Source organism: Populus trichocarpa, chromosome 16 (genome assembly GCF_000002775.5).
Source record: "Populus trichocarpa isolate Nisqually-1 chromosome 16, P.trichocarpa_v4.1, whole genome shotgun sequence".
Classification (NCBI taxonomy): Eukaryota; Viridiplantae; Streptophyta; class Magnoliopsida; order Malpighiales; family Salicaceae; genus Populus; species Populus trichocarpa.
Window position 1 is genome coordinate 9,814,533 of NC_037300.2, and position 14,726 is coordinate 9,829,258.

Consider the following 14,726-nt stretch of genomic DNA (forward strand, 5'->3'; position numbering starts at 1 on the left):
TCCTCAATTCCCAAACCATGTTTGCAAATTGAAACATTCTCTTTATGATCTAAAATAGTCACCTTATGCATGGTTTGATTGGCCCAATCAATTTTCACTTTCTTTGGGATTTCAGAACTGATACTTGTTCATTCTTTGTTTTATTGAGGCTACAATATTTCTATTTGTTTATGTTGATGAAATTTTACTTACAAATGATAATCTTGTCTTTCTTCAGTATTTTATTTCTATTTCTTTGATTCTCCTCTATCCAAATCAATTGGTTACTCCACTCAAACCCTACCCAATTCAAACAATTATGGGTACTCTTCAATATCTTACATTTACACAATCTAGCATATGTTTTTCAATTAATAAGGTATGTCAGTTCATCCATTCTCTCATTGATATTAATTGGTAGGCAGTTAAGTGCATCTTACACTATCTACTTGGTACTTGTTTTTTGGTTTACACTTGACTTATTATAGTGATCTCTCTTAGTGGCTTTAACGATTCTAAATAGAATGATAGTGTTGATGACTGAAAGTATACTATGGTTATGCTATTTTGCTGGACCAAAACTTTAGCTTTTGAAAAACTAGCAAACAATGCTTTGTTGCTCGGTTTTCTACAAAGTCAGAGTATAAAGCCATTGCTAATGGTGTTGTAGAATTACTATAGATCAAGTCTTTATTTCTTGAACTTATTTGATAGCCAATCCAGTTTTCCATGCTTGGATGAACATGTGGAGATTAGTTTTCACTTAGTTCGTGACATTATCTCTAGCAATTATATTAGGTTCAATTTATTGTTTCTAATAAGCAGATTGACTATGTTTTTTATGTTTCTGATTATCAAATTGATGTTCACACTAAACCCCTCTTATCATCTCAATTTATTTTTCTACAATCCAAGTTGAATATTATACCTTACCCATTCAACTTTTCAAGGGAGTATTGAAGCAATATGATCAAATATAATTTTAGAAACCGGCCCAATTATGTGTTGCATTATTAGTCTTGTGTCTATTATATTCGAATCCTTTAGAGAAAGCCAATTAAAGTTAGTTGCCGTGCGCGCGCGCGTATTCACGCTCACATGTACAAAGTTATTATTTGAAAAAAATACAAGACAACAGCTACAAGATTATAGCTCATCAATTTCTTCCCTTTCTCTCTCTCAAACTAACTTTTCCTTTCTCCCAAACTAATTCTCTTTATTGTACGATTACATAATTCTTTAGCCAACCATGTAAACATCGAATGGGAGAGCTAATAATCGGGATTTCTTGATCCTCTTCGTTACTTTGGGGTCACTGCAGTGACTTATGTAGTATATATGATATTCCATGTACTATAGATACTTCCAGTTTTTCCTCAACCATTCCTTTCCCTCGTGTCTCGCCCAACAAAACATTGCATGATAGGCATGTAATGTTCAAAAATACACGTATTGTCACTTTCTGGTAACTTAAAGCTATATCACTTGCCTTAGGAGTGCATACATTATATGCTTTAGATGGAAACCTTGTAATGTTATAATCTGAAATGGGTTCTCCAACAAGAAGCTGTTCCAAGATTAAGTAGCTAGACTCTAAAGAAGCCAACAAATGCAAAATGCAGAGCCAACGAAAGAAAGTTTCATCCAACAACCATTAGGTATAACTTGTGTTTGGGCAAGGAAGCTGAAGATGGTCATGAAGAAGCTCATCCGGCCGATTCCAAAATTCTGTGCGCTTCAGTATCTGGTTCAGGTAGTTCGCTTGGAGTCTGCCATAGCAATTAATTAGTAACAGGTACAAGACAGAGATGAGAAACATAATTTTCATAATGAAATCAATGGTTACTAACCTTTCCATATGAGTTTGCTGTTGTAGCGGAGGCACCAGAAGCCAGCAGCAATCTAATAACATCGGCATGTTCACCTCTTGCTGCATGGTGAAGAGGCTGCAAAAGGGTTTTAATATCAGTAATCACGAGGAAGTAGAAAATGGTTGTTGGGGTGGGGTGGGGGGTTACAACACAGCTAACAGCTATAGGTCCAAATTATACAGTCATTCTTGGAACCCTCGTCAGCTCCCACTAGATGAAGGACCAGGCAAAGCCAGCAATGGCATCAGCTGGCCCAACACAGCATCCCCGAAGAGATTAAAAAGAAAAGGAAACAGAAATGATATAATTTCTTTTGCAACCTATTTTCTAAGAATGAGGCCTCCAACCGAAACACAAAAACCATTCAATTTATTATTGGAACTTACAGTATCACCCTCATCATCAACTATCTCTAGCATCCTTTTCACACGCTCTGCACTATTAGCACTGTTCACCAGAAGTTGGACTATCTCAGTAAATCCTGCAGCATAGAACAAGGGAGGTGAGGTGGAAAAAAGAAAAGAAAAATCAACATTAGTTTAAATAATTTCATCGTGAAAGAATACGGAACATGTTGATGGTAATTATTTCTTGTTCTTACCCCCTGCGCAGGCATCATGCAAAGGAATCGCCCCTTCTTCATCCTTGGCCTCCAAGTTTGCTCCCCTTTCCAGGAGTAGCTACAAAGGAAAGTGTAAATAATTTGTACTACTGTTTAACATTATAAAGCACCACTGAAAAGCAGCAAGAGAGAATAAATTGAGTCAACTAACCTGGACACAGGGACAATAGCCATACAGGCATGTCAAATGGAGAGCCGTGTCCCCATCTTCCACTGGTTCATCAATGCTGCCATTCAGGTTATCTGAATCAGAAACTAAAGCATGAGCGAGAAAGATCCTATTTGACTCTGTTGGCATTTCATTGTCACGCGATGATGAAAACGAATGAAATGGAAGTTGGAAACTTTAAATAAAACATTTGTACTTTCAAAGTTCTGATTTCTAACTTGTATAGTGGAATGGGTTCTGCAAACATCCTCCCTAATTCTAGAGATTTCTAGACAAAACTTGTAATTTCCATTCTTCCATTACTTTCTACTTCAACAAGAGAAAAGGCTACCCTTTCACATTTTGTATAAAATAGCTACTCTCAAAGCCTTGAACCGACAGCCTCTTGGCTGGAAATCCAAAAGATTTTTATCATTTTACAAGTCAATGCCATTCTACAATATTGTTTTATAACCTCTAAATTATGTAACAAACCATCATCAATCAGACATTTTGGAGAAACTTAAACATCCTGCATAGAGAAGCTAAGAAAAGATCTCCATCACCAGCAATATACTCCTTTAATCTCATGAAAAATCAAAGAATGAAATGTTTGATGTTTGATCATGCTCAAGTTCAAACTCCAAATCTTTACGAATCCCATATTCCAAATATTCAATTATGCAGCTTCGCTTTTGGGGTTTAGCTTTGTCAAGTTCTAGCATTATAAACACTATTGGCGAGCAAATGAACCCATTATCGAACTCTTTCATAAAGTTATTTCCATTATTATCGAAACAATGAACCCAAAAATCTATCTATCAGATACAGAAACAGAAATTCAAAGCCACAAGTTAAGGTAGCCTAAATGCAGGCAGCAGACTAGTATTTTTTTGCAAGAACATGACCACCGAAGGAGATCATTTATATCATACAGCGTCTTCAGCAGATCAAAAGTCGGAATATAGACGCGCAAAGGAAAATTTTTTTTTATTCAATTTATAAGCAACAGCACTATTGCTGAATGGCATTCAATAGAGATTGCTATTACTGCTCAGCTTACTCAAAATCTTCCAAACTCACCAATAACTAATCCAAATATTAGAACAAAAACTCGGCCTAGATGGCTTCTTTTGTCACACCAATCCCAATTAACAAGTAAACTCTTGAGAAGAAAAAAAAAGAAAAACAGTTCATCTAAATTCCAAGAACTAGAATTTCAAGCAAATAATAGAAAAGGAAAAGAGAGAAGAAGAGAAGGATATTCATTTCACCTAGAGCATAGCGAAGAGCGTCGACGTCACCGGTCTGAGCGGCGCGGGCAAGGTCACGGAGGTGAGGAGGAATATCGGAATCTTGGTCAACTAAGCCGTCTCCCTCAAACAGAGCATTGTCTTCTTCGTTCTCTTCTTCTTCCAGTAGATTGTCGCGGTGTACTGCCATTTCTTCTTCTTTCTGTTGTTTGTTATGGCAAACCCTCCGTGTCTATGGTGTTGTTTATCTCTGCCCCTCGCGTCTGTGAAACATACACTGGAAGGTGGAAGCAGACGATTAATATAAGAAGAAGGGCTTCAAATTCAATAAATAAAGTTAATTAAATTAACAAAAAAAAAAGGTGGCATTGAATTTATTTGTGTTGTAAGTGGCCAAGAGATCAACAAAAGTGGGCCTTCTCACTGGGACTGGGAAATCGATGGGCACCGAAACCACCTTCTCATTGGGCAATTAATGGGCCTAAGAACATATAGAAGAAGATCGGAACTCAATTACTTTTGGTGGTCGCTATGAAAGGATCCCTAACCTCACCTTTGTGTATGGTTCTCCACAGTCAAGTTTAAGTATATTTCCCTTCTATACTTCTCATGCCGATGGGCATCGATTTTATTAAGGACGAATACACTAAAGAAAGTACATGAGATATTAAAAACCCGTTTGGTTACGTGGTAGCGTCCACGTTTCCTGCAGTTTTATTTTACAGTTTTATTTTGCAAGCTGTTTGGTTAACAACTGCCCACGGTTTCAAGCACCTGGGGCCCACACAAAGTTGCGTTTCAAACGCAGGATTAGCAAAAACAACTCTGCTTTGCTTTTGCCGTGGCTGCTATTCAGAAAACGCTGCAATTTTCTTTACCAAAAAAAATTAATTAGCCCTATATGTCCTCCTCAACTATCGTCTCTCCTCCTCCACATTCGCCTCCCAAGCAACTAAGCTCTCCTCCACCACAGCTTCCTTCGTCTCCTAAAATTCGTCCTCCTCCTCGCAGCTTCGCTGTGTCAAATACACCTACACACACTATTCCATGCTCTCACAAAGACCGAACCCAGTCACCAGTGTTTGTAACCGAGTGTAGATCAAGCCCATCTGCCACCGATCTGCTGCCCTGATGAACTCCTTTCGCGGTTGAAGAAGACACACACTCACCAAGGTAATTATCTTGTCATTGTACCCAAACAATTGTATATATCATGCCTTATCTGCTGCCACAAACATACAAAACGGCTTTCTCTAACTATAATTTCCTCTTCACACCGTTTTCTTTGCCAGAACCAAAAAGGGCATTGAAATCAGTCTCCTGGAAAGTTCAAGCACAAGCATCTTACCAATCTTTGTGGCGGTTACACAAGTAAATTCAAGGTCAGTTGCTCTGTTTCGGTTGCACAAGTACTTAATCTTTAATTTTCAGTTGCTGTGTGTTTTCTGAGAATTAACATGTCTGTAATTGTTACATTTTATTATGTCTGTTTCGGTTGAACATTTTTGTGTTTAATTGAACATTTTCTGAGAATTTCCAGGTTTTACATTTGTGTTATTGTTAGATTTTTAATCTCTGTTTCGGTTCAACAATTATCATCAGTGTCAATTAATGTGCTTTACATGTGTTTAATTGTTAGTTTTATTATCTTAGTTGAATGGGTATAAACATAAAACCTGTGTGAATATCAAGCTGCTAAAAATGGGACTGAAGCCAGTTATCTGCTCTATACAATGTCTGATTATGTAGTTAAACACATGAGAAAATTATATCTAAGAAATCTCAGCATATAATGTAATATTACATAATTGACAGATTATGCTTAGGAAATGAAAACATTGGCTTGTAGAAACATAAATGTAAATAAACCTAGCAATTAAAGTGTGAAGCTGATTATGTTAAGTCTATGTTCTTAAATTGTATGTTTTATTTAAGTTGGCGATTTAATTAAGATAGATTGTGCATTCCATGTCCTTTACATTGCCTCTAGAAAATTAACCTGTTAATTGTATATTAGACAAAACATTTTAACCGAGAACATGGACGATTCTCAATCACAAGATAAGGCTTGTTGGACTAGAGAGATGTTGCACGCTTTTTGTGACATATATATTAAAGCAATTGAGCAAGGTATGCGACCCAACACATATTTCGACAAAACTGGGTGGAAATATGTTATGAATTGCTTTAAGGATCAAACTGGCCATGCATTAACGAAAGCACAATTAAAGAATAAGTGGGATGGAATTAAAAAAGATTGGAGAATATGGAAAATGTTGATTTCTGAAATAGGAGTAGGCTGAAGTGCTGAACTTGGAACAATTTCGGCACCTGATGAATGGTGGAAAGCTAAAAAACCATGTCTGTTTTTTTTTCAGTATGTTTAAAGCTGTAATAAACTGTTTGATTGAGTGCTGGTACATTATTTTTTGATGCATTTTTATCTTAATTGTCCATTGTTGTAGGAGATACGCGGAGTAAGAAAGTTTAGGCATGCTGGAATCGATCCCACATTGTGTTGTAAATATGATATCATGTTTACAAACACTGTTGCTACCGGTCAGTATGCTTGGGCTCCATCATAAGGTCTGAATTCTGATGAAGATAGTGTCGGTGAAAGGCAAACTAACGCAGTTACTGAGGACCCTCATATTAAGGAAGGTAGTGGAGATTATGAGGAGGATAGTCTACCAAATTTTGTTGCCGATGTCAGTAATATGGTTGCTGGTGTCACTTTTTCCAACAGCACAAGCAATCCCACTGGTAGTAGTGGGAAGAGAAAAGGTGTGCAACAAAGTTCCCAAAAAAATGAGGAAAAAAAAGGGGTGCTGGAAGGGGATCGTAATTGTTTTCGCATTTAGATAAGTTAGTTGATAGTGTGTCTACCAAGAGTGAATGCACGTCAAGTGGTTTTGATAAAAAAAAGGATGTAGCATAGAAGAGGTGATGAAGGAGTTTCACTCCATTGAGGAAGTGGTGTTCGACAGTGAGCTGTATTGTTTTGCAACTGAGTTTTTTTATGGTTAGAAGTAGGAGGGAAATGTGGGCAGCAATTGGTGATATGGACCGAAAATTTCAATGGCTGAAATTAATGTTCGATCGAAGGGCAGACTACAGACCTTGATGTAAGTGTACATTTGATATAGGGAACACTTACAGTTATGTATATTATTGTGTGTTATATGTAGCAGCAAGTAAATTTTGTTGTGTGTTATATGTTTTGGTAAGTATTGCATGCATTTCATATTTGAAGTGTTGTTTTAATGTTTAGCACACTTATCATGTTTGGTTTTTATGTCAATGAGTCGTTAACATATTGTATGGTTATGTGTTTTTCGCAGTTAAAAGATTACAATACCAATCCTTATGGTGAGGTGCACTGCATGAGGTGTTGCTGCGGCTGTATTGTTGCCAAATGGTTGATGCAAACGGTTCTGCCGTTGCTGATTTTTCCCAGGTTTCTAATTTGTAACGTATGATATGTTGAGCACTTTCTTTGTATTTGTAGCTGTAGGCTAATTGGTTATGCTTGAGATGTCTGTAACAGTTGTTGTTGTACCTGTTACAAGCTGTAATTTTAGGTTTCATGTTGACTTCTATAGACTTGTTTGAATGGCTGAAAAACTTTGTGTTGAGTTTGCTTTTTCAGCCTTGAATTGGATATTGTAATTTAACGGCTTTGATAGTTGTTTCTGAGTTGAATGGCTGCTAATTTATTGAATGTTAGTTACTGTTGTGCATGATTGTTGTTGACTTGAATGGCTGAAACTGCTGTGCATGCTTGTTGCTCACTTGAATGGCTGATACTGCTGTGAATTATTGTTGCTGACTTGAATGGCTGATAATGGTTTGAATGGGAGTTGCTGGGTTGAATAGTTGTTCATGGTACAAGTTCGGGTTGTTGATGGGTATGGCAGTCAAGAGTAGTGGTTTGTGTTGTGTGTGTGTTTCTATTTAAGCTGCATTGTCATTCCAAAACATTTTCATTGGCTGCCCACAAATATTGCAAGCATTCCCACGTGTATTGCAAGTTGTTTTGAGAAGGTTTTGTTGTTGTTTTACACTGCCATGTCAAGTTCATTGAATTTAGAAGGTTAGTTGTTGATTTGAGGGCTGCTGTTTAGTTAATAAAGCTTGATCTTTATGTTTTGTAAACAAATTAAGAGAGTAAATCTGATAGGGCTGCTGTTTATAGTCCATAAAGCAAGTTCATTTATGTGTTTTTCAATTTATAAGCTGAATGATAAGTTTGCTAAAGTTTTTATACTTTTCTGAGATGGACAACAAACACGCTACTAGACAAAAGTGTGTACACAACAGTCCCTTTTCCTTAGTTTTTATTCTCATGAAACCTTAATTGGCTGCCAACAAATATTTCAAGCATTCCCACGTGTATGAATAATGTTTTGAGAATTAAAATTATGGTTGTACTGTAAAATATTGAATGTGTTACTTATAAGTAAAATATGTTCGATTATTAGGGATTGCTCCAATTTAAATGTTTTGGCTTAAGTTAATGTCGCCATTAATATGTTCGATTATTAGGGATTGCTGCAATGTAGATGTTTTGGGTTAAGTTAATGTCGCCATTAACGTTAAAAATATTCTAAACAAATTCCGCAATGAACAATGTTTTGTTACCGTTACGTTGCAGGTTGAAAATTGCTATTATTGTTGTGTTTAAAATATTGAATGAGTTACGTATAAGTAAAATATGTTCGATAATTAGCGCTTGCTCAAACGTAAATGTTTTATGTTAAGGCCACCATTAACGTCAAAAATATTCAAAACATATTATTCCATGAACATGTATTTTTACCGGTACTCTGCAGGTTCAAAATTGATATTAAGTTGTGTTTGTAGATATGGATGCGAATTGGTTTAATGCGCTTTTTTATGACCATTATGAAAATGTTATGAATAATGTTGGTCGGTATGTGTCTGATGGGTTTGCTGGTACAAGTTCTGGAAGTGGTTTTGGAGGTAGTTTCGGTGCTGGTTATGGGAACAATAACAATGAGATGCAGGACGACGACCAAAATCAACAGGATGACGATGACAGTGGCGATTTATTTTGGTATAGAGAGTATGATTGCACTAAATTAGTCATATGCACTGCTGGAGCACTGGCTTTGTATCACAATACATATATTTATAAAGAATCATGTATGGTTTCTTACAACACTAGAATGCGATGGTTGATTGAAATTTTAAATGGGCATTGGGTGCGTTGTGTGAACATGTTTCGGATGGATGCAGACACATTAAAGAGTTTGTCTTATGAGTTGGAAACGATGTACGGGTTGAAACCGTCTAGACGGATGAGTGTTATTGAGAAGGTAGGCATGTTTCTCTACACTTTAGCTCTAGGCGCTTCGAACAGGGAAGTTCAGGAGAGATTTCAACATTCAGGTGAAACCGTGTCCAGAAATTTCAACGAAGTTCTTCATTCTGTGTGCGTGCTAGCTGCTGATTTAATCAGACCAGTAGATCCAGAATTCACAGCAACACCACTGGAAATTGCAATGAATCCGAGATACATGCCCCATTTCAAGGTAAAAAATGCTTTTTAGAAGTTAAATATTTCAAAAGGTTACAATCAAATATTTAAGTACAATTAAATTGATTCGGCAAAATTTTTTTTGTTTTTGTAGAATTGTATTGGAGCGATTGATGGAACACATATATGTGCATGTGTATCACAAGAAAATCAAATCCCATTTATTGGTAGAAAATGTGTACCGACGCAAAATATAATGGCAGCATGTAGATTTGACATGCAATTTACATTTGTTTGGGCTGGGTGGGAAGGTAGTGCACACGATACAAGAATATTTTATGAGGCGATTGGAAATACAAATATACAATTTCCGAGGCCACCGGAAGGTATTCACCCGTAAAAAATAGGGTTGTTGTTCAGCTGGTCTAATTATTTTTTCTATGAAATAGGAAGTAAGCGTTAAACAATAATTAATTTTATGCAGGGAAGTATTATCTCGTTGATTCGGGATATCCGAATGAGTACGGTTACTTGGGTCCATTTAGAGGGGAGAGATATCATCTTCCAGAATTTCATCGACGAGGACAACCGCGAAGTCGGGAGGAACTATTCAACCGAGTCCATTCATCCTTACGATGTGTAATCAAACGTACATTTGGAGTTTGGAAGAAAAGATGGTGAATCTTACAAAACATGCCTGAGTTTCCTTACGAATCACAGGTTAAAATTGTTGTCGCATCAATGGCGCTGCATAACTACATTCGGCGGAAATCGGGCCAAGATGTTGCATTCAACGAGTTTGATAGTCATCCTGATTTTGTTCCTCCTGATACTTTTCCCGATGTCGTTACACAATCACAACCACGAGGGCACCAGAAGGCGTCGCGTATGGATTATATTCGTGATGGCATTGTAAATAGTTTGATGGGGCAATAATGTTTATTTTGTAATAACAAATAACGATTTTATTTTTTTTCCGGTATGTATTTGGACAAAATGTTTTATTTCCTCTTAACACAAAGAATTATTTAATTTATGTCATTTTTAGTCATTTTAGGTACAATATCAACCGCAACCACAGTTTTAACCAAACATGTTTTTACCACAATAAAGTCAAACCACACTTTTAACTAAACACACAAAATATATACACAAACCACAGAAAAAGTACTTTTTTTAAAATCACTTTTTTCCAACCACAACCACAACAACTACAGCAAAAACAAACACTCTAACAAGAAGCCTTAAAAGAGGGTTGGGTTAGTGAAGAAGCAGCAATTTGCTCTTCCATCTTCACTCAATAATACAAATCAGTTCAATCATTCTACTTATGTTATAGCTTCCATTATCAATATTCTTAATGGCAAATCAATTACTCTATCTATAGAGTTTGTTTCCAAAAATACAAAGACATAATTATTGTCATTTTTTGATCAACAACTTAAAAATTACTAAATATGCTGAAAACTTAGAGAAACATGAAGTAAATGTGAAATTCAAAAGACAATATAAAGTCAGTGAATATACTGAGATTAAACTAACTAAAATAAAGTTAGAACAAGTTGGAATTGCATAGAAGGTTGAAGTTGATATCAAAGATGATGTGGACTTGTCCCTTAGATTGCTAATTTGAGGTTTGAAAAAAAAAATTGCAACTTGACCCAACAAGAACCTTATCTTAAAATCAAAGTTATATGCAATTGATCATCCCTACCCTATGCTTATAACGAGATGCGAATAAGAAGTATAAATCACAACGAAGTTGATCAATCTTTCGAAGAATTTGCAAATTCAATCAAGAACGTAGTATGAAAATCACTCAACCACACAAAGAGAAAAGGACGCATAATATGCGGCAACCTTAGATAAAACTTCAGCAATCCTAAAATAATGTTAACAATTAATTTATATAGTAGAAAGCTAACTCTAATTTGACTTAATGGACCAAAACTTGATAAATATGCCTTAACGCATTAAAATCTCAAAATAACTAAAATAATAAAATAAAACATAACCCAAATAACCCTTAAAATGTTGCAGGCCCTATAAAAAACTAAAAGATAAATAAATAATAACTCAACTAATCAAAACAAGTCCAAAGTTGAATTTTAAAATTTGTTAGCAGAATTGAAGCCCAACTTCAAACGAATGGTTCTCCCTCGTTTTGATAGATTAGAATATCTATCATATGTCACTAGAAATGTATGAATGTCTACTTTTCAATGCAACTAGTCAAAATTCATTTTGTAGCTCTAGTTATGACAAAACAATAGTAAAAGGTCAAAACTGGCATATTTGAATCTTTTTATTCCATTATTTTTGTAGTGTCTTGAAGCTCCCATACAAGCTTTTGTTGACATAAATCAAATTAATTAAGACTTGTTATTTATTCTTTGATATCATCTTGAAGCCCATCTTAGCCTATATATCTTAAATAAGTCCATTAATTGAATCTTGAAACCTCTTTGTTCTAAGTCTCGTGATCGAACCCAATGGAACTTCTAATGGATCTCTTGATGTTGAAGTGATTGCATCATTCTCTCTCTTCTAAAAAGGATTCGTCCTTGAATCATCATCTACATCAAATAAAAAAAGATTAGATATGTAGTACTATTACTATACTCACCTGATAATTCCATCATCACCATCACCACCACCACCGCCCTCAATTACATTTAGACATGACACACTTTTTAGTTATTAGGAGAATCCAAGTATTATTTTTCAAATCCAGGAAAAGCTATTGGAGATATTTTAAGAAGAGATAAAAGATCAAGGAAAACGTGTTTTGATTAAAGAAATATAAATTTTTCTTCTTAAATAAAATTATTTAATTTTTATGTATATTTATTTTAATGAACTTTAGTTTTTATTCAAAAAAATATACTACTGATAAAAAAAACATGTTTTTATAATAAAAAAAACAATTATATTAAAAAGAAAATGAAAATTCACCTAATAAATTATATTCAATTTTAAGAATTTGAATCTTATATCTTACAAATATTTATTTTAATTATAATAAAATTAAATAAAAAATGATTTTAAAAACTATATCTCGAAATTGATTTTAAAAATTGTCACAACGCGCTAATCTTGCGGTAGTTTTCAAACTCAATTTTTATTTGCGTAAAAAAAAAAAAAAACAGTAGTTACTATAGGACTTTTGCAAGGAGAAAACATATTGAATCTAAGGTTTTATATTAAAATTCAACTTGCATATGTATATTTGATTAATTCCCTTTCTGAACAAACCCCCAACTTGCTGAATCATTACCTCCATAATTAAAAGACTTGGATTTTCTTACGGAGCTTCATGAAGCTCAAAAAAAAAAAAAAAACATTTTTGGTGACATGATCTAGCATCTTGTTGGATGAATATCAACAGGCCAATAATCATCCTCACATAAGTAAAAAAATCAAAAAAACCGATTAAATCGAGAAAACTGAAAAAAAAAAATTGAAAAAACCAAACCGTGAAAAAAAACTGATTAAAATTTTAAAAAAACCGACCGGTTCGGTTTCGGTTTTATAGGCCTGAAACCAAAAAAACCAAACCGAACCGAACCCAAACCGAAAAAAATCAAGCCAAACCGGAAAAAACCGAGCCAAAACCGAGCCAAACCGGAAAAAACCGAGCCAAACCGGTTTGAATCGGTTTTTGTCCTAAAAACCAAACCAAAACTGGTCGGTTTGAACCGGTTTTGGTTTTTCTAAAAAAAATTCAATTTAGTTATTGTTTTTAATAAAAACCGAACCGAACAAAAAATAATCACCTCTACATATCCATAATAAAAATACAATAATATATAGAAATAGTATTATTAATTCATTAGCAGAAAAAAATATATTCAATAAAAACGAAACATTAAGCAAAGAACAAATTTTAAAACAAAAAATTACAAAGAAACAAGAAAAAAATAATGTAATGAGAATTTAAAGAATAGTATGAAACGGTATAGAGCGAGCATGCTCTCTTCAATCTCCTTTACGACCAACAGGGCTAGAGCCAACCTGGCTCTAATTTACATAGCTTTGTAAGCTTGTACCCATCTTGAGAAATATAAGAGAAACCCATACGAGGAAACAAGGGGGATTAATTGCAAGAAATGTTTGATTTCTTAAGAAAACTTTGAGACCCAAAAAAAGAATAAAGAGGAATTTCTTAATTAGAGAGATTAATTTGATTACGGTATTATATATATATATATATATATATATATATATATATATATATTAATTTGCATTAACAATCATAAAATATTTTTTAAAATAGTAATTACAATTAAAAAACAGGCTTTCTCTAAAATAATTAAGAGATATTAACGTTAATAGTAAAATTAAATTTAGATTTAAGAAATATATGTTTTCTAATCATTTCAAATAGCTTTAATTTTTAACAAATCTTTATTTTAATTATTGCTCTTTTTAATAGAAAAGATGTGCTCATAATAAAAAAAAATGTCATTGTTTCTCAGATGTTTAAAGCTTTTTTACAATAATATTGTTGATTACTTTATGGATTATTATGTTTTAGCTTGACACAACATCTTGATAATAATATGAGAATAAAATATCTAGATTTATTATAATTATTTTGGTTTTTTTTTATCAAATTAAGAACCCATGGCATAAACTATATGTTTTTTTGTTGAAAAAAATATATTAATAAGAAAATAAAAAATATACTAGAATATTTTTGATGGAGTTTTATTATTATATAATTAAATAAAAAAATATTTGAAGAGCTACCCACAACATGAGATCATATATCTTAATATGTATATTTATCTCATATTTCCAATTCAATCTTTAATTGAAATTAACAAATTTATTATCATTTATTAATATATATAATTATTTATTTATTTTATTAAATATACATATAAATTATTTACATTGTTGTGAAAAAAAATCTTCAAAAATTATTTTGGTTTTTTGTTTATCAAATTAAGAATCCATGACATAAAATATATATTAATAAGAAAATAAAAATTATACTAGAATCTTTTTAATGGAGTTTTATTATTGTATAATTAAATAAAAAATATTTGAAGAGCTACCCATTATACGAGATCATATATCTTAATATGTATATTTATACATCTTTTCAACTCAATCTTTAATTGAAATTAACAAATTTATTATTATTTATTAACATATATAATTATTTATTTATTTTATTAAATATACATATAAATTATTTACATTGTAGTAAAAAAAATCTTAATGGTAAATTTTTTAGTATTAAATATACATATAAAAATTTCTCCCGGAGAATAAATTAGTACACAGCACTTATTAATAGTTGGAAAGTGGAAGCAGAAGACAGAAGACACCGTCTTGTGGGTAG

The 14,726-nt window shown here is 33.4% G+C and overlaps 1 protein-coding gene across 2 annotated transcripts; it reads right to left on the minus strand.

Moving 5' to 3' along the window:
- Positions 1-1,438: 1,438 nt before the first annotated feature.
- Positions 1,439-4,225, minus strand: LOC7486512 (uncharacterized). Of its 2 annotated transcripts, XM_024587467.2 has the most exons (7): positions 3,895-4,225; positions 2,624-2,715; positions 2,452-2,530; positions 2,237-2,331; positions 1,830-1,925; positions 1,693-1,748; positions 1,439-1,626 (listed from the first exon to the last, which is right to left on the minus strand). In XM_024587467.2, exons 1-7 carry the CDS (start codon positions 4,061-4,063, stop codon positions 1,620-1,622), a joined length of 594 nt encoding a protein of 197 aa, XP_024443235.1. In that variant the 5' UTR covers positions 4,064-4,225; the 3' UTR covers positions 1,439-1,619. The 2 variants fall into 2 exon arrangements, with proteins under 2 accessions (XP_024443235.1, XP_002323496.1); XM_002323460.4 differs by having other exon boundaries at positions 1,439-1,748; positions 3,895-4,224.
- Positions 4,226-14,726: the final 10,501 nt, after the last annotated feature.